At 38.2% G+C, this 23953-nt stretch overlaps 1 protein-coding gene across 1 annotated transcript in view; it reads right to left on the bottom strand.

Moving 5' to 3' along the window:
* ITGA8 (integrin subunit alpha 8) overlaps positions 1-23953 on the bottom strand; it is a 172527-nt gene that overhangs the window by 63856 nt on the left and 84718 nt on the right. Inside the window, exons 14-17 of the mRNA XM_031444604.2 lie at positions 9934-9979; positions 6607-6714; positions 1654-1709; positions 1059-1213 (exon numbers count right to left, since the gene is read on the bottom strand). Of these exons, the coding sequence (XP_031300464.2) occupies positions 1059-1213; positions 1654-1709; positions 6607-6714; positions 9934-9979 (365 nt within the window). The remainder of the gene's footprint in view (positions 1-1058; positions 1214-1653; positions 1710-6606; positions 6715-9933; positions 9980-23953) is intronic.

Raw genomic sequence — 23953 nt, 5'->3', positions numbered from 1 at the left:
AATTTATGAGTCCCCTCTGACTCAGATGAAGAAGACCTTTTGATTCTCTTCCTTTTTATTTTTGTTGTTGTTGTTGTTGTTGTTGTTGTTGTGTGGTACGGAGGTAATTAGGTTTATTTATTTAATTTACTTATTTCTTAGCAGAGGTACTGGGGATTGAAGCCAAGACCTGCATGCTGAGCAAGCTGTCTGCCACTGAGCTGTACCGTACCCCTTCTTATCATCTCTTTGGGGTCTTTTTTTTTGCATAAACTTCACACATCTTCAGCACATTTGAAGTTCCTGAAGAAAAAAGAACCAGAACTCCCCCAAGAATGAGGGGGTACCACCAGCATCTAGGTAGGTCCAGGCACACAGGAACTTTCAAACCATGGGGCGAGCATATCACCCTTCAGCTATGTGCTGGCTGCAGTCATAATGAGACACAAGGGGCAGGCACCAGCTTTTATTCTTGAATGCATTTATAGACTTTGCTTTCTGCAGGCATTCCCTTACTGCCTGCCCTCACAGAGGAGACCAAATGAAACAGAGCCTTCACAACCTCACAAGTGGTAAGATGAAATAACAGTGCCAAACAGTTTTATTTCACAATATGTTGGGGAGTTATGGCAAAAAAAAAACCAACATTGCTTTAAAAATATGAGTTACTTTTAATAAAGCCTTCAAATGCCTCACCATTTCCCTGAGTTGGCTCAGAAATGGACATTGATAAAAATCTGGTCAAACATCCTCACATAGGATAAAAGTTCAAATAAATTGTGTTTAACTTTTATGTTTTTTGCGGGGTCGGTTGGGTGGGGGGAGGCAGTTAGAAACGAAAACCACCTGAGTTAGTACTACAACCAAAAGTGTGTTCAAAACACACAGAAGCCTTAGGAATTAGCAGCAATACATCATGAGGTTGGCTCAACAGAGTAGTGTGTGGCCTTAAAGTTTCCTCCTATAAAGTGAAAATAGACGTGGGTTGATGTGAACGACAGTGATGGTTAATTGGAGAAAAATGGCTGGAATTTGGATTTGAATGTTAGAGGCCAGAAAGGTGATGCTGGAACACTTACTCGAAGGTAAACAATAAAATCCTGGCACTGGAGAGATTTCTGGCCCTTTATCACGAGAGGGAACACGAGATGTGACTGATGGTTATCGAGGAAGAGTGTGCGTTTAATGGCGCCTTTTTGTTTCAGGGAATCCAACTGCACCTCAACAGTCAGGCCTAAAGTACAGAAATAAAACAAATATAATCCAGAAGGGAAAAGTATTCAGTGAATGCAGTGCTTTATCAGAGATAGGAATTCCTCTTTCAACTTGCTTATTCAGGGAACATTTTTTCCATAGTTGGGATCAAAAACAATACATGAGCTGCAAAAATTTTATAAAACACTCCCCAAGCTAAACAACTTATTTTGTTTTGTAATGACTACAAGTAGTCATTTCCCCCCAAATTATGTCTGCTTTTACAGATAACATTAATACCAATTATTCAAGCAATAATTACACAGATTTAATTAATTACACATAATTTCCATATGCATAATAGAAACTTTGGCACTAATAAAGAGCTCTTTAAAAGTTTTAGATGGTTCATGCAGTGAAATGCTTACTGTTAACTTTTCTTAATATGGTATAGGAGTGTAAAAATGAAAATCTGCTCACCTATTGAGTCTGAAATACTCTGGCCTGCCACAGACGCACACGCTCTTAACGAAAAGCTATGGGAAATAATAAGCAATAATTTATTGGTTAATAAAGTTTTGAATCTGAAGTAGAAATTTCCCTTTACCTCACTGCAGGTAAAACAAATGCATTATTTTTCCTCTTACCTCTCTAATTACATACACACAAAACTAAATAAATATGCATGTATTTATTGACTGATACATACATTTATCAAAAAATATTTTTATATACATATCCCACCATTCGGCCACAGTACTAATACAATCAAGAAAGGTGACATTATTATGTAGGAAGAAAATACTTGAACATCCTAGAGATTGATTGATTTAATCAATGGATTACTTAATCCATCCCTTTCTGCCTCTATGCAGGAAAGGCGTATGAGTATCTTCCATGTGCCAGGGAGTGAGGAATTGGGCAGAACAGCAGGAGAACAGCTAGTGGCAGAGCCTGCAGGTAAGCAAGAACGTGACTCCACTGGAGAAACCTGAAGGAAACCATGGGGTGGTTGGTGCTTTAGTGCAGGTCAGGGAAACTGTAGGAAGCAGGGCTGGCAGGGTCAATCAGTAGGTAACAGGGCTTTGAAAATCACATTAAAGAATCTGGATTAAGAGGCACACACTAAGATATAAAATAAGCTGCAAGGATATATCATACAACACAAGGAATATAGCAAATATTTTACAATAACTATAAATGGAGTATAATCTTTAAAAATTCTGAATCACTCTGCTATACAGCTGTAATTTATATTATACATCAACTACACTTCATTCAAAAAAACATTAGATTTAATTCTGAGAGGCATGGAGCATCACAATGGACTAACCCACAATCCACTCTGCTTGAAAGGAGACAGGAATCGATGGTTACTTGCTACGGGTGGGGCATGACATGAGGCAGAAACACTAGAAGATGGAAGGGAAAAAGAAAGAAAGTGGGGCATGCAGAGTGGCTGTCTCAGGCTAGGTAGGCACAATGATGCAGTATATAAGAGCAAAAAAAAAAAAAAAAAGAGCATAGATGTCAGAGATCTTTATAGGTTTGCTTTGAACATGCCCCAAACTCAATCCAGGCAGGTGCCTGCTGAGGCTTTTAGGATGACCTGCATTTGGGCCTGCCCTGTGCCCACAGAAGGATGAGGAATGGCCAACAGTCTTAGCCTGGCATTTGGATGTGCTCACCTCCCTACGGAACAGTCAAGCCCTAACAGCCAGCATTCAAAATAGGGCTTTTTCACATTTCTGAGAAAGTAAAAATACAAGAAAACACTTAAGTGGGATTTAATGGCAGTCTTCTACCAGTAAATACTATAGTATGATTTGAATATTTCTGCAGGATCCAAAAGGAGTAAATGACCCCTAGTTGTGCTTGAATTATGCATCAGTTTCCTGTGTCAAATATGAAGATGTGTCACATCTGGGATTCATCTAGCTCCCGTGACCTCAGTCAACATCTCCCTGCAGGGTAAATAATTTGCCACATTAAGCCAAAAGTTTCCTGAGATGCTTCTGCTATTACAATTGTTTGTACCACTTCCCCAGAGAAATCACAAATTCCAGCCCACTTCTACTACAATCAATTAGAATTATTCAAGAAAGACAAATAGTTAATCACATCTTTAAATTCTGTAGCAAGTCTGGCTTTCAAAATTGGAAATTTTTCAGTGTCCAACTTTTTTGGAGGTACTTGGTTATGTGTTAAAATTGTCCATTGACCTTTTTTCCATTCATTACACTGAATGAACAAAACTCACTAGCTTTTATAAGATAAATTCCCATTTGTAAGAAAATTATCAATATATATATATATAGATAGATTAAGATAATTTACATACAGTATTTTAACACAATTTAAAAGTGATAAAATTTTTGCAGAAGAAATTAAATTATAAATATGAACATGATTTCATCTTTGCAAGAGGGTATTTGGTTGAAAATGATGTTATCAACTAAAGGGTTACTCTTGATTTATGAATTATATGTCAGTGTTATTCTGTCCTTTCTTAGTTCCTCTCTGTTAGCTCAATATCATTAAATGGATGACTTTAAGCTTTTCATCTAAGTTTAATTACTGCTACAACTTACTAAATTATTGATAACAGCACTGCAACCTAAATTTTTGAGGTTATAGATGACTTTAATAGAAGAGTTGCCAAATTATAACTTTTAAAGCAGTCCATTCTGATCTAAAAAGAAAACCTCACTGAAATATTCATTCTGAATTTAGAAAAAACATTTATATTATATATATTATATTATATTGTATATAAACACACATATATACATTATATGTTTTATATAACAGATAATTAGGTACACTCATGGGTCTACACTTAATTATAATGTCCACTTGAGTTGTCAGGGAAAGCTGTGAACTATTATTAAATTAGAATTAAAATTTCAAGCTAGCATTTATGATCATAGTCAATATGAATAGGTCTAATTGAAACAAATGAAAAAATATAAAACATTAAATCAGCCCAGATCCCTCATCATATGATTTCTAAACAAAACTGTTGGTCTATACTTCTGTCAGAAGGCAGGACAATACATTACAAATCCTCTAGCATTAGTTCTAACCCAATGCAATAATAATTCTGTGATGTAATGGTGCTTATAGCCATGTATGGAGGAGGAAGAATGAGACAGATGTGAAATAGGACTTGAAAGGACAAAGCAATTCATTTTTCAACATAACCAATTCAATACTCTTCCAATGATAACAAATATCAGATTTTACATACGGTTAGGCATATCTGAAAAGTTCTTTTTTCACATTTGAAAAATGGATAGCTATCAACCGTTACACTTATAAAAATTTTTGTTACTAAAAAGTTTTTCTTTTTCTCATTAGATAACAATTATATTAATATTTATGGGCTGGCTTTATTTTTTCTTTCTAGTATAGAAAGGCAAGTAGCATAAACTTGATAAAATTACACAGCTGTTTGAAAGACACAGAAATTTACATCAGTGGAGAACTACTACTTCCCAATTAGAGGTTTACTTCATAGTTTTCAGGTTTCAGATGTAAAATACAAGGTTATATTAAATACAGACAACAATTACAGAAAAGAAAATCAACAAATGCCTTTCCATCATTTTGGAAAAACTGAGCTACATTTGTATAATAAATTTTTTAAAGCATCTGAGAAACATTCTAGACAGAACCTGGGGTTAATTTCCCATCTTCTAATACTCTGACTCACCCATTCAAAATTTTTGCATGTGAAAATGAAATATCTTGCAGAAAATGTATGCACTAGAATCAAGTAAATAATTATAAAGGTATATATCATACGTTTGCCCACATAACAAATTGTATTTTATCTAAGTAATCTGACTTAATGAAAGAACAAAAGAATTCATGAAAAGAGAAATTTTCATATTAAAAAGCAATATTCTTTCCATGAAACCTAACAGATCCCATAATCTGTTTAAAACACTTAAATTCTTTAAAAAATTCAAAAACCTAAAAATCCTTATAAAAAAAAAAAAAGATCTCGTTCATAAACATTTTACACAAGAGTGCACTACATACGTATGCTTAAAAGAATTCAGTCTAGAAGTCCATTCAGTTATGACTATGTGAATACAGGACTATTGTGGGAAATCCTGAAGTGTTAATACTCGGCCCAAGTAGCCTTCACTGTTCATTTCATGTTCATTTCACCCAGGGTAAGGACAGATGCTGGGTCGTTCACACATTTTCTCAGATCAGGTTTTCATTATAATATTTTATGGTTTTGAACCATTTTAAAATGTGCTCAAGGCATTTCCCAGCTACTTTCAGAAGCTGGTTAAGAAGTAGACAGACCTCCCTGAAATGAGAGGTCCCAGCAAAGGATGTTTTTCAAAGAATTCTTCAGGGTCCTCCTCACCCCTCATCCTCCACCCTCAAAGTCTTTGACTCCAGGATGAACTCCTGTCCAAAGACCATTAGCAACATGCTGAAACTGACTAGGAGTAACTTCTGTGGATCTCAACTGGTGTGTTCTGCATTCTGACATTCTGAGGAACCAACCTTACTGTCTGAGTTAGACCACCTCTTCTAGAAAATGGAGTCAAATCTCAAACACTCCAGTATTTATTTTAGAGGATATACCCTAAGGCATTACCCACTATGACAGATTTCTGATCCTTGAGAGCCTACATTCTGAGAAGCACAGTGGCATTTTCTTGAGCTGTGATACAGTGAAGTTCCATTTCTTAGTCCCTTCTGTTGGCTGGCAAGACTCAGAAGGAACATTCTCAGAAGCCGTGTTCTCCTACAGCCCAGGCAAAGGGACCATAATTCTACTGCTGTTCCTGATGATGAGATCATGGCCATGAAAATATAGTTGAGGACACAAAAATCTCTATTTTTATAATATTTACCTTCTGTCTAACTGTACATATGAAGTTACAAAACTGACATCTGTTTTTCAGTGCAGGAAACAGTAATTTAACCCAAGCTTGACCATTAAAAAAAAAAAAGGCTATTACATATGCCCATAAGCATATGCAAATGTAAGCATCAAGGTATTTTGTGATATTTTTAGTTTGGTTCTTGTTTATTTTAGCATGCCAAGAATCTAACAGAGATCTCCAAGATTGGCTTTGTTGGGAATCTTCTTGAGTGTTTCTAAATGTGTCTCATTTCCCCTGAAGCCTACAGATTGGAGAAACAGCCTTCACATGATAAGCTCACAGCAAAAGATCAGCATCATGTCAAGGATACATTTTGTTTTCTTCTGAAAGACTAACTCCTGGCTGCTCAGGTTTGGTGCACAGACCTGCAGCATCAGCACCCTCTTAGAGCTTCTTCAGAAGTACAGAGCCTCAGGTCCTACCACAGGATTAAAATGGACCCAGAAGCTGCGTGTTCACAAGATCCCCCTGTGATCTGAATCCACGTGAGAGGGAGGGAAGCACTGCAGTGACTCACCAGGCCACAGATGCTGTAAATTCTGGAATCTGGCAGGTTTTATTTTCCAGATTGATAATCACCGGGTGCAGGAGGAGCTGGGCTTCCACTGTCACAACAGGCCTGGCTCTACAGGGAGGAGACACATGGTTTTAACAAGCCACACGAGCAACAGTCAGAAGCCCTCTCCACTTCTAGAAGCCAATGCCAACGCTCCCAACCCTGGTGCAAAGAACTCCCCTCACACAGTGAACAGGTGGGCTCGAGACTCAAGTAACTACCTCAAAACACATCTGGTAACTCATGAGTACAAGGAAAGATGCTCTGGGCCCATCAAGCAAAGCCGTGTTCACAGATATGCTCTGTTCACCAAGTGGCTCACAATATTTGTGTGCCACTGCCATGAACTACTGCTCCAGGATCTGCCAGTCTGTCTGTATTCCTATCTGAATCTGAGGAAATACATCATCTAACAGTCACTCACATCGCACCTGTAAAGTACTTGAGTTTTGCAAATGTTCTCACCATGTTGACTGGTGACTTTTAAATTTCAATTGATAATTTTCTAGCCAAGCTTTACAGATTGAGCTAAACCCATGAGGGTGGGTTGACAGACTCATTCTGTGCTTCACACAGAGCAATGTTTCTCTACCCTGATCATACAACAGAATATCCCCAGCAGCTTGAAAACAGAAACCACGCCCAGGCCCCAATACAGAGCAACTAAAGCAGAACCATGGGGGCCAAGACCAGGCACTGCAATGTTAAGTCAACCCTCCAGGTGACTCTTTTGTGCAGCCAAGTTTGAGGAGAGGGACTCGTATAGAGAAAATTCAGTTCCAACCAGCCAGGTGAGGATAACTAGACAGGAAAGGGAGTCATAGGAAAAGAGAATGGGGCAATTTTTAGAGCTTGGTTCCAAGACTGAAGAGCTCGGAGCCAAATCTCCAGATGACAACGTGAAATGATGCCATGTTGCTGAAGTTTTCGTCTGGCAGGAGGGAGGTCTGTGCCTTGGGGCAGCATGTTTTTAAGGGCACTGATTTAAACAATTTCATGGTTACCATAATGGCACCCAGTGGGAATTTTCCTAAACTCCTTGACACTGTTTATCTGTACTCTTACATGATTTTCTTTTCAGTATTGTGTTAGCTCCAGTCCTTGGAAAAGCAGGTGAGAAGACAGGATTAGATGTGCAAGACATTTATTAGGGCAAATACTGATGAGGGGGAAAAGGGAGGGAGAGAAGAGGCTGGGAGCCAGCAGTCCGAGTGTGATGTCGGTCTGTTCTCTGTGAAGGAACAAAGGAAGGAAGGGGGATCTGGGAAAGAAGCTCCAGCCAGGGCACTGGGGAGTCTTTTAGCCAAAGCCTTCTGTTAGTGGAGCTCCAGAGGGGCCTGGATTTGTATCCCTGTTGTGTCCAGTAATCAGCTGGGAGCAGCTCATGGGAAGTAGGGCCTTGCTGCAAATGAAGACTCAGAGCACAGTGGCTGGACCATGAGTCAGTTTCACCCCATCACTCCTGAGTGGTATGTCTTCATGTGTGGCCACCACCATCACAGCACCATCCCTGAGGTACTTTGAGAGTTTCGGTCATCTGATTCTCTATACCCTGAAGTGGAGAGTGGCTGGTACAAACTAGCCCTCTGAATAAGCCTTGGGACTGATGAAGATAATCTTATCTACATGAGGAAACCTACTTCAGAATTCCTCTGGGAGTTGACCTAGGTTAGTAATACATGCCCAGAATAACCAGGTCAGCACTCTGCCTTTTGTCTTGATCTGGTATCTTGTGTTCCTATAAAACTTTTTTTTTTTTAAGAAGAAAAAAGAATCTAAAATTTTTGAGCACCAACTGTCTACCGGTTACTATTCTGAGTACTTTGCATGCAGATTCTCACTTAATCCTTTTAACAAAAATAACCTTACAAAGTAAATAGTGTGCCCATTTTACAGATAAAAAGTCTGAGTCTTGGTGGGTGGGAAGGGACAGACTGGGAGTTTGAAATTTGTAGATACTGACAGGCATATGTAGAATAGATAAACAAGATTATACTGCATAGCACAGGGAAATATATACAAGATCTTGTAGTAGAAAAGAATGCGACAATGAATATATGTATGTTCATGTATAACTGAAAAATTGTGCTCTACACTGGAAATTGACACAGTATTGTAAAATGACTATAACTCAACAAAAAACGTAAAAAAATTTAAAAATTATAAAAAAATCTGAGTCTCAGGAAGTTATAGGAACATGCCCCAAATTACAAATTGGCAAGTGTGTGGAATGACAAGGTTTTTCAATCCAGATCTGTCACATTTGAGTTGTTGTTCAGTACTTGCTTTGGGAGGCTACCCCATTCTTGGTATTTTTCTCTTTCTGAACTTAGTGTCCACCACTTTGATGATAGTGGCCAGGGTACATAGCAATAGTCTCCCACCCCGCATTCCTTATCTATAGACACATTTTAATGCACTTCCAAAGCAAAGAGAAAAATTTAAATATAGTAATATCTAAAAAGTGTGTCACTTTATAAGTTCTGGAAAGTTTCTTATTTTATTTAACATTATTTTAGTCGAGGCTGGAAGTTTGGTCATGAGTTAAGAGAATAAAAAGACGGAAGGGATGAAAGAAAGAAATACTGAGAGCAAATACTCTTTCATACTTTAAAAAGAGCATCTAAATGTTCTTCAAGATAAATAGTTAGGATATAGTCTTTAAGGCAAAACTAGAAACAAAAAGGAAATGCATTTGAAACAATTAGAACATGTCCATCAATGGGGAATAAAGAAAGCATGGTATACATATACAGTGAAATATTATTCAGCCATAAAAAGGAAATCTTGCCATTTGTGACAACACAGAAGGACCTTAAGAGCATTATACTAAGTGAGAAAAGTCAGAGAAAGGCTAGTATTGTATGATCTCACTTATATGTGGAATTGAAAAAACTCAGAACCAATAAATGAACACATAGATACAGAGAACAGATAGCTGATTGCCAGAAACAAGGGGTGGGGATGGGGGAAATGGGTGAAGGTGGTCAAAAGTGCAAACTTCTAATTATAAGATAAATAATTTTGGGGGTATAATGTACAGCATGATGACTATAGTTAATAACACTGTATTGTGTATTTGAAAGTTGCTAAGAGGGTAAATCTTCAAAGTTCTCATCACAAGGAAAAAACTTGTAACTAAGTATGGTGATAGATGTTAACTCGACTTACTGTGGTGATCATTTTGCAATACACACAAATATTGAATCATTAAGTCATATACCTGAAGCTAATGTAATGTTATATGTCAATAAGAGAAAAGAAATTGGCATACCACCAACCACATACCTGTAAACAGCTACTTTTCCTGTTCCAAATGCACCCACAATTAAATCTAAAAAAAGACAAAAACACAAAGCACATGCATGAATTTTATAGAAATGATCTAAACTCATAGTTACAAATAGCACACAGGGCACCCTGAAATGCTGACTGCAGATTAAGAGTCATAAAAAGAAGAATAGGAAATCACACCTTTCTTAAGAAGTTTTGAAAAGGATATTGGAATTTCACTCTAACTCAATATCACATATAAGTCAATAGATCTCAAACCCGTCTGGACTTTGGAAGGCCAACTTTCTAGAAATGTGTACGATACTCATCATAACACCATTTATCCTAAACTTCAGACTCAAGGCACACGGCTTAAGGAACACAAATGGGAAAAGGCATGTGCTCAGTGCCTACTGTGTACCAGGCTCATTACACATACTGTTTTATCATCCCCTTTACCGGCAACTACCCTAGAAGGCAAGGATTTTACCAGTGAAGTGGGACATTTTGACTGTCACCTTGACACAGCTATTGGTTCTTTACAAATATTATAGATGGTGAGTATAATTTGGGCAAAGTGATCAGTGGCACATGAAATGACTGACATACCATTACACACCGCCCACCTTATTTGCAGCTTTGCTTTCTGTGGTTTCAGTTACCTGTGGTCAACCACAGTCAAAAACATTGTGTGGAAAGTTCTAGAAATAAACAACTCATAAGTTTTAAACTGAACGCCATTCTGAGCAGCGAAATGAAAACTCCTGCTGTCCTGCTCTGTCCTGACTAGGATGTGACTCATCCCTTGGTCCAGCATGTCCTGCCCATGCAGTCATCTTGGTGTCACAGGGTACAGGTGACCTTTGTTTTACTTAATAATGGCCCCAAAGTGTGAGAGGAGTGATGCCGGCCATTAAGATATGCCAAAGAGGAGCCAGGAAGTGCTTCCTGGAAGCGAAAAGGTGAACATTCTGCACTTAATAAGGAAAGAGAAAAATCACGTGCTGAGGTGGCTAAAATCTAGGGTAAAAACAAATCTCTGTGAAATTGTAAAGAAGGACAAAGAAAGCCATTGCTAGTTTTGCTGTCACATTTCAAACTGCAAAAGTTAAAGCCACAGGGCATGATAAATGCTTAAGTTGAGATGGAAAAGGCATTACACTCATTACAAAGATATTTTGAGAGAGAGAAACCATATTCACATAACTTCTATTATAGTATATGGCTAGACTTGCTCTGTTTTCTTATCAGTTATTGTTGTTAATCTCTTACTGTGCCTCATTTATAAATTCAGCTCTATGTATAGGAAGAAACATGGTATCTATAGGTTTTAGTACTTTCTGTGGTTTTCACATATCCACTTGGGGTCTTGGGACGTATGCCCCCTGGATAAGGGTGAGGGGAAACTACTGTATAATAATATTAAATAACAACAACAAAGAAAATGATAAATAGCACATGTTAAACACTTACTCTGGGCCAGGAATTCTTTTAACTGATTTACTTTGATTCCTAACAAGAGGTTAAGAAGTCTCCATTGTTAGCACAGTTTTACAGAAGAGAAATTTGAGGCTTAAGGAGGATCCCCTATAAATTCCCTGAAGTTCACACAAGCAGGTAAGAGATGAGGCTGGGTTACAGCAGTGCTGGGCAACAGAGCAATCTTTGACTACTTGAGGCGCAATATTGACAGTGATCTCAGTGACTGGCTAATACACAGGCAGAACTCTGTTTTTCTTCATCTCATTTATGATGGTTATTCTTTCTCGGTGGGTGTAAACAAAAGTCAAAATGACCATGACTAAATCTGCAGAGTAAAATCTAGACATAGAGGCAGAAGAAATAATAACTACAGGAGAAAACTTACAGCAGTTAAAACTGTAATTGGTTCATTCTAATAGAACAGAAGTGAAACTGAAAAAAAAAAAAAAGAATGAGGAACTTCTTCAGCCATGCCGCATGGAAAACTAATCAAGGAATTAAGTTGGTTTAATGGAATTTGTTCAGGAAGATGATTTGTAGCCACATGCCCCTGGCATTCACCTTTCCAGAACAAAGGAACAGGGTGAGGCTGCAAGCAGCTATGATTCTCCTTTTGGGGGCTTCTCTTGGCTGGGCCAGAGCAGGCCGGAAGTGCCCCTGGTCATTGCCCTCAGTCCATGATGGATGGGAAGTGGACAGATAGCCAGGGACAACAGTTAGCACAGCTTCTTTCCCAGGGTGGCTCTGAGTCATGTACTTCCCTGTCTCCCAGATTTCCCCAGCTCAACAGAGCTGGACGGAGCCCTCGCTGCCCATGCTGTCAACCTCCTGATAATAACCTTGCCTTTCCACATCTCTCTCCACTCCTCCCATAGCAACTTTTTTGGATTATTTCCCAAACTGCTTGTTTTCTAATCCTTGTTTTAATGTCTGGTCTAAAAGAATTCAAACTAAGACATAATAATTCTTGTTAAAAATGTTTGGTTTTTAAAAAATGGACTTGAAAATCTTTAGGGTTAATCTCAGAGTCAAAATATCTCTTGTTATGTAGAAGCAATCTAAGTGTCCAGCAACAGATGAATGGATAAAGAAGATAAGGCATATATACATATATAATGTAATATTACTTGGCCATAGAAAGGAATGAAATATTGCCATTTGCAGCAACATGGATGGACCTAGAGCTTATCATACGGAGTGAAGTCAGACAGAGAAAGACAAATCTTATATGGTATCACTCACTTGTGGAATCTTAAAAAAACAAAAGAACTTATTTATGCAACACAAATAGACTCACAGACATAGAAAACAAACTTATGGTTTCCAAATGAGAAAGAGAGACAGGGAGGAATAAATTAGGAATTTGGTATTAACAGATACACACTACTATACATACAAAGTAGATAAACAACAAAGAGTTACTGTAGAGCAAAGAAAACTATATTCAACACCTTGTAATAATCTATAATGGAAAAGAACTGGGAAAAAATTGTGTATAACTGAATCATTTGCTGTACACCTGAAACCCAATATTGTAAATCAACTATATTTCAATAAAAAAGTAAAAAAAAAACAACAAACCTCTTGTTTTATAGATATAGAATCAGATTTAGATAGTAAGCTCAGGATTGGACTCCAAAGCTCCATATTTTAAAAGATGTGCGTGCTAATGCTTAATAAACCAAGTAAAGGTCATCTAAGGAACTCTGCCTGTGAGGTCAGGGAACACAGTAAGTAAAGGGCTATAACTTGGCTATCTACGGTTCATGGAATTAATGTTTCCCCCCAAGGTTTCAAATCTTTGAAGCCAGAAGCCAAAGTTTCTAAGTCCACCAATTTTTAAAATCATACCAAGATGTCAACTTTTTCAACTATTTCTACACTTATTTTTTTCTGTCACATTTGTCTCTTCCAGCACATCAGTACACTTTTGCTATGTTGGAGGAAATGAGCTCCTGACTTGAAGAAACATGAACTCTGTTCTTCCTGTGTAATCCTGGACTCCATTATTTAGACAAGTGTAACACAGGCAGCTCTCGCCCTGACCCATATCTACTGACAGGACACCAGACAGGAAAGTTCCATTAAGAAAACCTGTTCAGGGAATCATGCACTTTGTCATTGTCTCCAAATAAGGCAAAATGTTTATACACTGAGATTAGACACTTGATAACTAACAGAAGAGTTTTAAGAATGGACTCTCTGGAAGCGGCAAAGAAACTGAGACTATAAGCTCTTCCAGGGCAGGGATCTTTCTTCAGGGAGGTCTATCACCAAGACTTTCTGGAATCATAGGGGCTGAAATAAATGAAAGAAGAAATAGGGCTGAGATAGGGCAGGGGCTTTGTAAACACCTGTGAAACAGCAGGGTAAATAATAACGAGATAATATCCTAAAGAAGAGAGAGGGAAAGGAAATGAAGCAGTCATTAAGACAGATGAACCTAACTTCTGCTGAACTTTGGCATGTGCCCATGAAGCAGTTGGGAGAGAAACACACACACACACACACACACACACACACACACACACACACACACTACAGATTCATCTGCATCGATGACTAGCTTGTCATCACAGATGAGAAGTTGACAGACACCCTCCTGACGGTCATGGCGGGAAGACATTTTCTTTGGGAACGTTGATTCCTGTGCCTTAGGGTGGGAATTTTCCTACTCTGGAAAAGGAAAATAATTGACAAAACAGGCCACAATTTTTTTTTTCATTAGAGTGAGGCCGCAGTTATTCAGAGGCCAAGAAAACAGTTATCTACCAACAATGTTTGTCTTTTTGAGACACCACCTTGGTATTGTGCGTGCTGGAAAAGGCCAGAAGCGTTTATGCTCGGGACCTTAAAATTATCAGATTTCTCTGAGGAAGGAGAATTGATCTGTGGATTTGTGTTTCTAACCAATTTGTCCTTCTAAAATATGTGATTTGCTCTGATATATCCCACACATATACACATACATTTCTATGTATGTAGATGTATATACAATTTATATATGTATAGACACACACACATATACATATAGACACACAATATTTTTTAAATCTTGCGTTATGCTGTCATGCTCAGGAATTTCAACGATAATCTGAAGACAAATTTTGGTGCTAATATTTGGATTCATAACTCTGCGAACTTTTCCCCTCACTTTGAGACAAAAAGTCTTATACCTTTATTTAATGTCTACTTTAGTTTCTTATAGAAACTCTGGAAAGCAGAATCTGAACAAAAGCAAACAAAAAACTTTGCCTTTCTTGATAGAAAGACATTTAGTCTTTTTTATTTTTTTTTTTCTTGAATTAACATTTGGTGACTAAAATTGGTTCTTTCCCCTTCATCAAAAACTGTTCTCAAATTGCTGGAGTCCTTTGTTATCATCTCATATTGCCTGAGAAAGAGTTTATTTTCCTTTTGACTTTTGATGGAACTAAGTACTTTTAAGGATACGAAAAGTGGACATTAGCATGAACACAGGATCAGTTGGCAAGAAAAAATAACCCTAAAAAATGTGAGGTCATAGTAGATGCATTACACCTCTGTTTTGTGTTTTATTTCTCCAGAATCGTTGTTTTTAAATGAAGAAGAAGGAAAGAGCCAAGCCTTTAATGTGGTACTTGGGCTATGGGGTCTGATTTCATTAATCTCTGAAGGAAATTTTAGAGTTGGAAGAAGTTTGGTGTGAAAATATCAGCTTTGTTTTGAGTGTGGACTTGAAATCTGGACTTAGGTAGGCAGGGGGTAGAAAGGAAAGAGAGAGAGTGGAAACTTCCTAGAAGGGGGCAGATGGGAGGGGGAGACAACAGGAAGAGTGGGGACAGTATTAGATGAAAGAATCCGCCAAATCATTTCATGGGAAGATGACTCCATGGCCACTCAAGCACCAGCATTTCTTAAGCTGTGAGCCCTCATATCTGCTCCCTTCCTCCTTCTTGCTTCTTACTCCTTCACCTTCCTAAGAAACATACTAGTGCTGAAGTCTATTGCTGAAAATGCCATCAAACACCTTCTTTCAAATCTTGGAATTAAAAGACATTTATTGTAAAACAGATAAACAATAAGGACCTACTGTATAGCGCAGGGAACTATATGCAATTTCTTGTAATCAGCCATAATGGAAAAGAAACTGTATATATATATATATATCTGAATCACTTTGCTGTACACCTGAAACTAACACTGAAAACCAACTACGCTTCAATAAAAAATAAGAATAAAAATAAATATATAAATAAATAATTTTTAAAATAATGATTCTATAAAAGAAAGATATTTACTGTTTCAGAATAATTCTGGAGCATGAGAACTATCATACAGAGCTTCCAAATAAATGAGAATCAGGGTAACACAAACCTAATAGTTGTATGAAACGGTGATGATGACTCAGAAGGGAAGGCCTCCTTAAACATGACTCCCCAAATGTAGAAATCAAGAGGAATATTAAAATTTATACTTCTTTTTAAAAAACTGGAGCAAGTTCAAAAGAGAAGTCAAAGAAATAGCAAGATGTTTATAATACAGACCCCTGGTCAAATGGGAATATTTTTGATGCTTACAAGAATGTCTGGCACCTACTAAAACATAAATGCTAATTATTATTATTAACCTAATATATGACAGACTCATACAAATTAATAAAACTGTGGCCTACTAAAAAGATAATAAATAGGCAATTCACATAAAAACAAATAGCTATGGCCAATAAATATATAAAGAGATGTTTAACCTCATTAGTCATCAAAGGATTACAAAAGAAAGAAACAATGAGATATCATATTTGACCTTCCAAATTGGAAAAGATGAAAAGTTTAGCATTAGTCAGTGCTGGGTAGAGAGAAGAGGATCAAGAATTCATCTGCTCTGTTTGAGGGAATACAAATTGGTAGTTTTCTTGGAAGGTGCTTTGTTGGTAGATATGACCTTGCAAATCTTTGACCCAGAAGTTGCACTTCTAGGAATTTATTCTGAAGATATACTAAACGATTGTGCAGAGATGTAGCAAACAAAAGCTAACCTTCTAAACATTTTAAACATACAGATTCCTTTGTTACAACAATCCCGTGAGGTAGATACCTTAATTATCTGTATTTAAAATGAGGAAAATGAGGTTCAGAGAAGCTACACATAATAAGTGACAAGGCCAAGTTGTAAGCACAGGCCGTCTGGCTGTTACTTTTTTTTGCCCCAGTGCTTCCCATAGCCGTAGGCTTCTTTTTCTCTCTTAAAAAAAAAAAAACAAAAAAACAAAAAAAAAACTTAAAATTCAGGTGCCTTTTACATACAGTAAATTTCATCCTTAAAAAGTATCCTAGTCTCAGAGCTTTGATAAATAAAGCCAGTCATGTAACCACCAACACAACCAAGATATAGAACAATTCCATCATCGCAAAATGTCCCCCACACACACTGTAGTCAAGCACACCCCCACCCTTAGCCATCTGCATCCTCTACTCTGTCTTCCATAATGTTGTAGAGGTGGAGACATCCAGTATGTAGCCTTTTGAATCTGGCTTCTTCCACTCAGCTTAGTGCATTTGAGATTTATATACCGTCTTGTGTATGTCAGCAGTTCATTCCTTTTTCATTGCTGAGTAGTATTCCACTATGTAGATGGAACATGGTTTGCTTATCCATCCCTGGCTAAGGAGCACTTGAGTTGTTTTCCAGTTTTTGGAAAGTCACTATAAGCATTGGTGTACAGGTCGATTTTGACTTGTACCTTGCCTCTTGTTGAAATCACTGTAATGTCTTTGAAACCCTCTTTTAAATGCAGTGCTCTATTTCAAGTGGAAAATTACTGAAGAGAGGGTAAAAATGTAGGAATTCTAAATTTCAATTTGCTTTGCCAATGGCTTCCTAACAACTCTGTACAAGTCACTCTTGGTTGCCAAACCTCTGGTGAAGTCTTCAAGGTTCTTGAGATGAGAAAGCCAGGAGCTCCATGGAGTTGGTTGGGGTCATGTAACTGCACTTCCTCTGCTCTGATTTATAATCCAGGACTGTCCTTTGCTTCTTGAGTCAGTTGTGGTCCTGTAGGGTTTGTATTTCCTCTTGCCTCTTTATGGGACAGTTTTTGGCTTTCTTCTTGGTTTAACCAGACCTGGACATCACACTAGCTCACCTCCATGACTCAGCTCCCTCCACGCATCGTCCACAGACTTCTGGTTCCTGTCTTGGCACTGCTGATGCTCACGCCCATGGAATCTCCTCCAGCATGTCTCATCACCATCCTGGCTCCATCTCTGCTAAGCCCATTCCCACAGATTCAAGCATTTCAAAGACACATGGGGGTTATCAAATATAGCTGTTTACCTGGACCCACCAAGGATCTGCTCATTTTCATACAAGGAAGATTTTTAAGAGAAATGAGAGGATTAAAGATAATATGTAGTGATGCAGATAAAGATGCCACATAAATATGGCAGTGTTGACTCTAAGTGTGTTTTGAAATTGGCTTAAGTGTTTGGCACTGGAAAAACAGCTCATGTCTGTGGGAAGCAGGCATTTAGATAAGTCTCCTTGAGTTTGGCAAATGTGTTCATCTAAAAATAGGCAGAGGCTGCCTTTCTTCTTTGTTTTGTTTGTTTGTTTGTTTTGTTTTGTTTTACTGTAACATGCAAAACATTACCAAGGAGAGGGTTATAAGTTAAGGAAGAAATGTTTGAAAAAGATGCATGATTTTATCCCAGAAAGTAATAATCCTAACAGTCTGTCTGAAATGCTTCCAAATGAACTCTGAAGGAAAACATTTCTGAGCTGGACTGTGGTATTAGGTTGCAACATTCTAATTTACTGAGGATTTATTTTCCTTTAAAAAAAAATCCCACAAAAAAAGTGAACCATCAAATGAGTCTACCTTATGAAAATTATTTTCTGTATGTTATCAGTATCCTGTGGCTGCAAAAATCTCCCCTTTCCCTCTACTATTACTTGTTGTTTCCCTAGTTGTGTTCCATGTCACTAGATCAAAGGCATTTCACTTTATCCTTGTTATGGCCACATTTAACCATATATGCTGTCCAGTCAGTTGCTAAAACTCTTGGGAAAAAATCTTGTTTATTTAGGACCAGTCTCATTTATAAGTGGCTGCCTACTGGGAATGATTCACAGTCTCCAAAAGAGCCTGGTATCTCACTAGGCACTAGTCCCACAGCCATCCTGTGAGAAAAGCCTATGAGTAAAACCTAGTGGGTCTTGACACGCCTGCTGTGTGTTACAGACTGAACTGCACCTCCCCAAAGTTTGATGTTGAAGTCTTCAACCTCAGAACCTCCGAATGTGACTCTGTTTAGAGAAACGGTCTTTAAAGAGACAGCTGTCTACAAGCCAAGGAGAGAAGCCTCCAAAGAAATCAACCCTGCCCATGCCTTGAACTTGGATTTGCAGCCTCGAGAAATGTAAAGAGATACATTTCTGTTGCTTGAACCCCTAGTGTGTGGTATTTGTTATGGCAGCCCCAAGAAACTGATACACTAAGGTACAAATTTACAGAGTTGCAAGGGAGGGAGGAGAGGAAGAAAGGAAGGGATGTGCAGTGGTTCCCTGGACTGGGCACCCTCGTTTTGCAACTCGTTAGTGAACACCCACTGTAAGCCAAGTCCTGTCCCAGCTGCCAAGGATTTAGCAGTGCACAAACTGACAGATTCCCTGCTCTTTAAGCACTTACAGCCTTTCAGTCAACCCTCCCAGGGGACTTGTCAAAGATGCACTGAATCAGAGTCCCTGGGTGCCACGTACTTCCCCTACATCATTTATATCTTGATGGGAATAGGATGTTAGAAACTTCACCGCACATTTGAGAAGGGTGTAGAAGAGCTGGTAGGGACAGAAGGAGAAGGAAGCCAGAGATCCGAGGGGCTGAGCATCTCTCAAATGAGCTTTACCTACATCACGATTTAGCCTGAAGGCTAGCCAGACCCTAAGCTTTCTCTTGTACACTCACGTGGCCATGAATTTCTATTAGGGTTGGTAGTTTTTAGGAAACCGTCTATTTCTAATGTCATCCTGGGAAAATGTGAGTAAGAAAATATGATGATGGCCATGTATAGAAAGAGGAGCACCACACAACAGTGTTTATACATAGGAAGTACTAAAGCAGATTTTGCTGTTGTGTTAGTTACATTAAACATCTTTCCTCCCTCATCTCATAGGAAGATTTAGACATGTTACCAGAGTCATCACCTTAAGGCACAGGTCTAGGACTTGCGCAAAGAGCCTGGATCTCAGCGTGAGGGCTTGTTTCTGGTCCATCTCACTACCATTTAGTGGGTGGAGTTAAGAGATAATATGTATTGACTGTTTAGAGTTCTTTTCAATTTGCAAATCGCCTTCACAGCAATCCTGAAGGGTGGGGAATTGATCTGACCTTTCTTTTATGGCTGGAGGAGATAAGGTTCAGAGATGTCAGTGCTATGTCCAAGATTACAGAGCTGAAAATGATGGGTGAAGAAATAAGAATACAGACCCCCTGGTTGCCAGTTTGGTTTTCTACCAAACTCACTGCTGGTCCCCCTGGTCCAGCAGTTTGGCATTTGAATGCCCAGTGAATACAGAACTGAGATCAAAGGTTCTACTTGTCAGGAATGAGTGCACTACTCTGAGTGGAGCCTCCCATGATCCCAGGAGAGAATGCCCTAGTTTATTTAAAAGGGCACCATCTCAATTTCCATGTCTCTTCTTATTCAGTACAAGGGTAAGAGTGTTCACTACACATAAGCAGAGTTGGAAGGCAGCAGCCAGGTAAAGAGAGGAGTGGCGGCACTTACACGCCAAGGTGTGCGGCTGTGAGAACGTTGCTTTATTCACTCACTGACTCATTCATCCTCATTCATTCATTCAACAAAATTCATTAGATGCCTCTAGTGGCAGCCACTGCTGGGGGCACTAGGGATTCCACAATGAGCAAAATTAAATCCAGTGCTTGTCCTCAACTAATAAAGTGTCCAGTCCAGTGGGACTAAAGAGGCATTTATCAAATAACCACTCACATGTGTAATTTCAACCCAAGAGAAGCGTTTCTGGAGAAAGGACGGTAATTAGGAAAGGCTTCCTGAGGAAGTGACCCTCGAATTGAGTTCCTAAGTGGGAAGTGAACTCCTGGGAAGATGTCCAGGGTGTGCAAAGACAGAAGGGATGCTTCAAGCGAACTGTACTACAGTATGGCTTTTAAGTCGTATATAAGTAAATTAAAAATGACTTATATAAAAACATGCAGCGGGAGATCAGAAGTAAAGTAGAGGTTCTAAGTACAGGGGAACTTACTCCCGCTCACTGCCTCCCTCCGCCTCCAATAAAAGGAACCGTGGCAGGCCAGCAAGTGTTCATTAACTATACACTTACAAGTAAGATCCAGGATAAATGACATCCTGTCCTATTTACTGGTGTCTTGGCTTTCAGAAAGACGCCAGCTTCTACAATTGAATGTTTGGGAGGTCTTTAGTTTGGATTTAAACTGACAGACTTCTGGGTTCTGGTCTAGCATGTAGAAAGTTTGAAAGTCGCCCCTCTGCCCCAGCAAGTAAAAAGCTGAACAAACTGAAAAATCAACAACTCTTCTTAGATCCGTAAGTGAAGTGAGGTCACAGCGGGGCAAACCGCTGTCCCCAAGTTGGAGAGACTGACAAGCAAATGCAGAGAATCACAACTTATCCATGGGAGCCAGAGCCAGGGCCAGGAAACCTGGATTATCACTGGTGAATTGCAGGAGGCTCAGTGTGGACAACTCTGAGATTCAACCACCCCGGAGGGATCCAATTACTGGGGATTAGGGCGGATGTGGGCACACTTTTGAGAGGTTTTTTTTTTTTTTTTTTTTTTTTTGCTTTTTCTCCTGGATCTCTACCAGGTTCTCACAGTGAACATGAGAGAAAATTTCCTAGTGCTTCTGGCAGGGATGGGGGTAGAGACCTTTTGGAAACATACCAGAGCACTCTGTTCTTCCTAACAAGGTCTGCCTTCAGGAGAAGCTAGTTAAACAGCACCTAACCTGTTGGAATATTATCAGAATCTAACCTGGGGGAAGGGAAATACCCAATCTCGGCCCACTATAGACATCCTGTCCCACTGAAGTGGAAAAATGTAAGAGGCATGTGTGAAGCTCACAGTCCAGAGGCACAGTTTCACTAACAGACTGAGACCGAATCATAGACCCATTAAACACTCCCCCTCCTGCCATCACCTCCCACCACACTACTAAAGGCATATCTACAGCAGTCCCTTTTACCCAGCACATCATGCCCAGCTATCAGAAAAAAAAAATACAAAATAAACTAAAAGGCAAAATACATAGTTGGAAGAGACAGAGCAAGCATAAGAACCAGATTAAGATATGGCAGGGATGTTGGAATTATCAGACTAGGAATTTAAAACAACCATGATTAATATGCTAAGGCCTCTACTGATAAAGTATTTAAGAACAGAAGCTCATAAGAACAGAAGGGAAATGTAAGCACACAGATGGAAATTCTAAGAACCAAAAAAAAAAAAAAGATAGAGATACATAATATTGTAACAGAAATGAAGAATTGTCTTTGATGGGCTTATTAATAGACTGGACAAGACTGAGGGGAAAAAAATCTCTGAGATAGAAACCTCTAAAACTGGCAATCAAAGAGAAAAAAGACTGAAAAAATGGATTATCCAATAATGTGGGACAACTACAAAAGGTGTAACATAAATGTAATGGGAATACAGGAAAAGAAACAGAAGAAATATTTGAAACAATGACTGCAAATTTCTCCAAATTAATCTCAGACAGCAAAACACAGATCTAGGAATCTCAAAGAACACCAAGAAAGATAAATGCCCCCCAAAACTACACATTGGCATATTACATTCAAACTATAGAAAAGCAAACATAAAGAAAAAAATCCTGAACTATGGAAGCAAGAGCAAGAAAACACCTTACCTATAGAGGAGGAAGATAATAATTACATGTGACTTCTCCCCAGAAACCATGCAAGCAAGAAGAGAATGGAGTGAAATATTTAAACCGATGAGAGAAGAAAAACACCAACCTAGAATTTTTTATCCTATAAAATTATCCTTCACAATTGAAGGAGAAACACTTTCTCAGGCAAATAAAATAATTTATTGACAACAGGCCTGCCTTGAAAGAAATGTTAAAAGAAGCTCTTTAGAGAGAAGGAAAATGATATATGTCAGAAACTCAGATCTACATAAATAAAAGAGTACTGAAGAAAGAATAAGTAGAGGTAAAATAAAAACTTATTTTTCTTGTTCTTAGTCTAACATGTAAGAATTCAAAATAAAGATAGCAACACAGTATTCACCTGTGTGTGTGTGTGTGTGTGTATGTGTGTGTGTGTGTGTATATGTGTGTGTGTGTGTGTATGTAAAATGAATGACAACAATGATACAAGGAACAGGTGGGAGAAAATAGGATTATTTTGCTTTTTTAAGATACTCTTACCACCTGTGAGGTGGTATAGTGTTATTTGAAATACACTTGGATTAGTTGTAAATGTATATTGCAAACTCTAGGACAACCACTACAAAAAAAAAAAATTAAGAAAGGATGACTGATATGCTAATAAAGAAGAGAAAATGGAATTATATAAATGCTCAATTAAAACCTCAAAAGGGAGCAAAAGAGTGGAAGACAAAAATAGGAACAAAGAATAAGGACAACAAATAGAAAACAGTAACCCATATAGTAGATATTAATTCAAGTTTATTAAAAATTATTTTGAATGTCAGGGTATAAGTACATCAATTAAAAGACAGATTGTTAGAACAGGTCAAAAAATAATACCCAACTATATGTTATCTATAAGAAATCCACTTTAAATATAAAGACACACATAAATTAAAAGTAAATGGATGGAGAAGATATATCATGTTAATGTTAATCAAAAGAAAGTGGGAGTGGCTATATTGATTTCAGATAGAACAGACTTCAAAGTAAGGAAAGTTATCAGGGATAAAGAAAGGCATTATATAATGATAAAGGGGCAAATTCTCCACGAAGACATAATGGTCCTTAAAATGTATGTGCCTAAGAACAGAGCATCAAAATATATGTAGCAAAAACTGATAGAAATGCTGGGAGAAATGGAAGAATCTACTATTACAGTTGTAGACTTCAACACTCCTCTATCATAAAAGGATAGAACCAGAGGCAGAGAATCACTATGCTATCTATACACCAGGAATTAACACATTGTAAACTGATTATACTTAAATAAAGAAAACATATGATAGGTCATTTTATGTCCTTTGTTATAACTGTTTGAGATTGCTTCATGATATAATCGTCATATATCAGAAGCCAAAGCAAGGCAATGTTAGTCTTGGCATTCAGCCCATATTTTCCTCCAGGTTTTATTGCCTGTAAGATCTCTGCTCCTCAAAAAAGCCTGCACTTATCCCCTTCCATCCTACAATGTCTGGGCTATGCATTTAACAGATGGACTTGTTATACAATCATGTTTAATGGGATTAGACCAGATCACTGGATTTTGGGGATTCTTGACTATCACAGCTGTTTCTTCTCTGAAATGCTTTCACTCAGATAATGTATGCAAGACAC

The sequence above is a fragment of the Camelus dromedarius genome, chromosome 26, assembly GCF_036321535.1.
Source record: "Camelus dromedarius isolate mCamDro1 chromosome 26, mCamDro1.pat, whole genome shotgun sequence".
NCBI lineage: Eukaryota > Metazoa > Chordata > Mammalia > Artiodactyla > Camelidae > Camelus > Camelus dromedarius.
The sequence above is the reverse complement of the archived record's forward strand: the minus strand, read 5'-3'. Positions and strand labels throughout refer to the sequence as shown.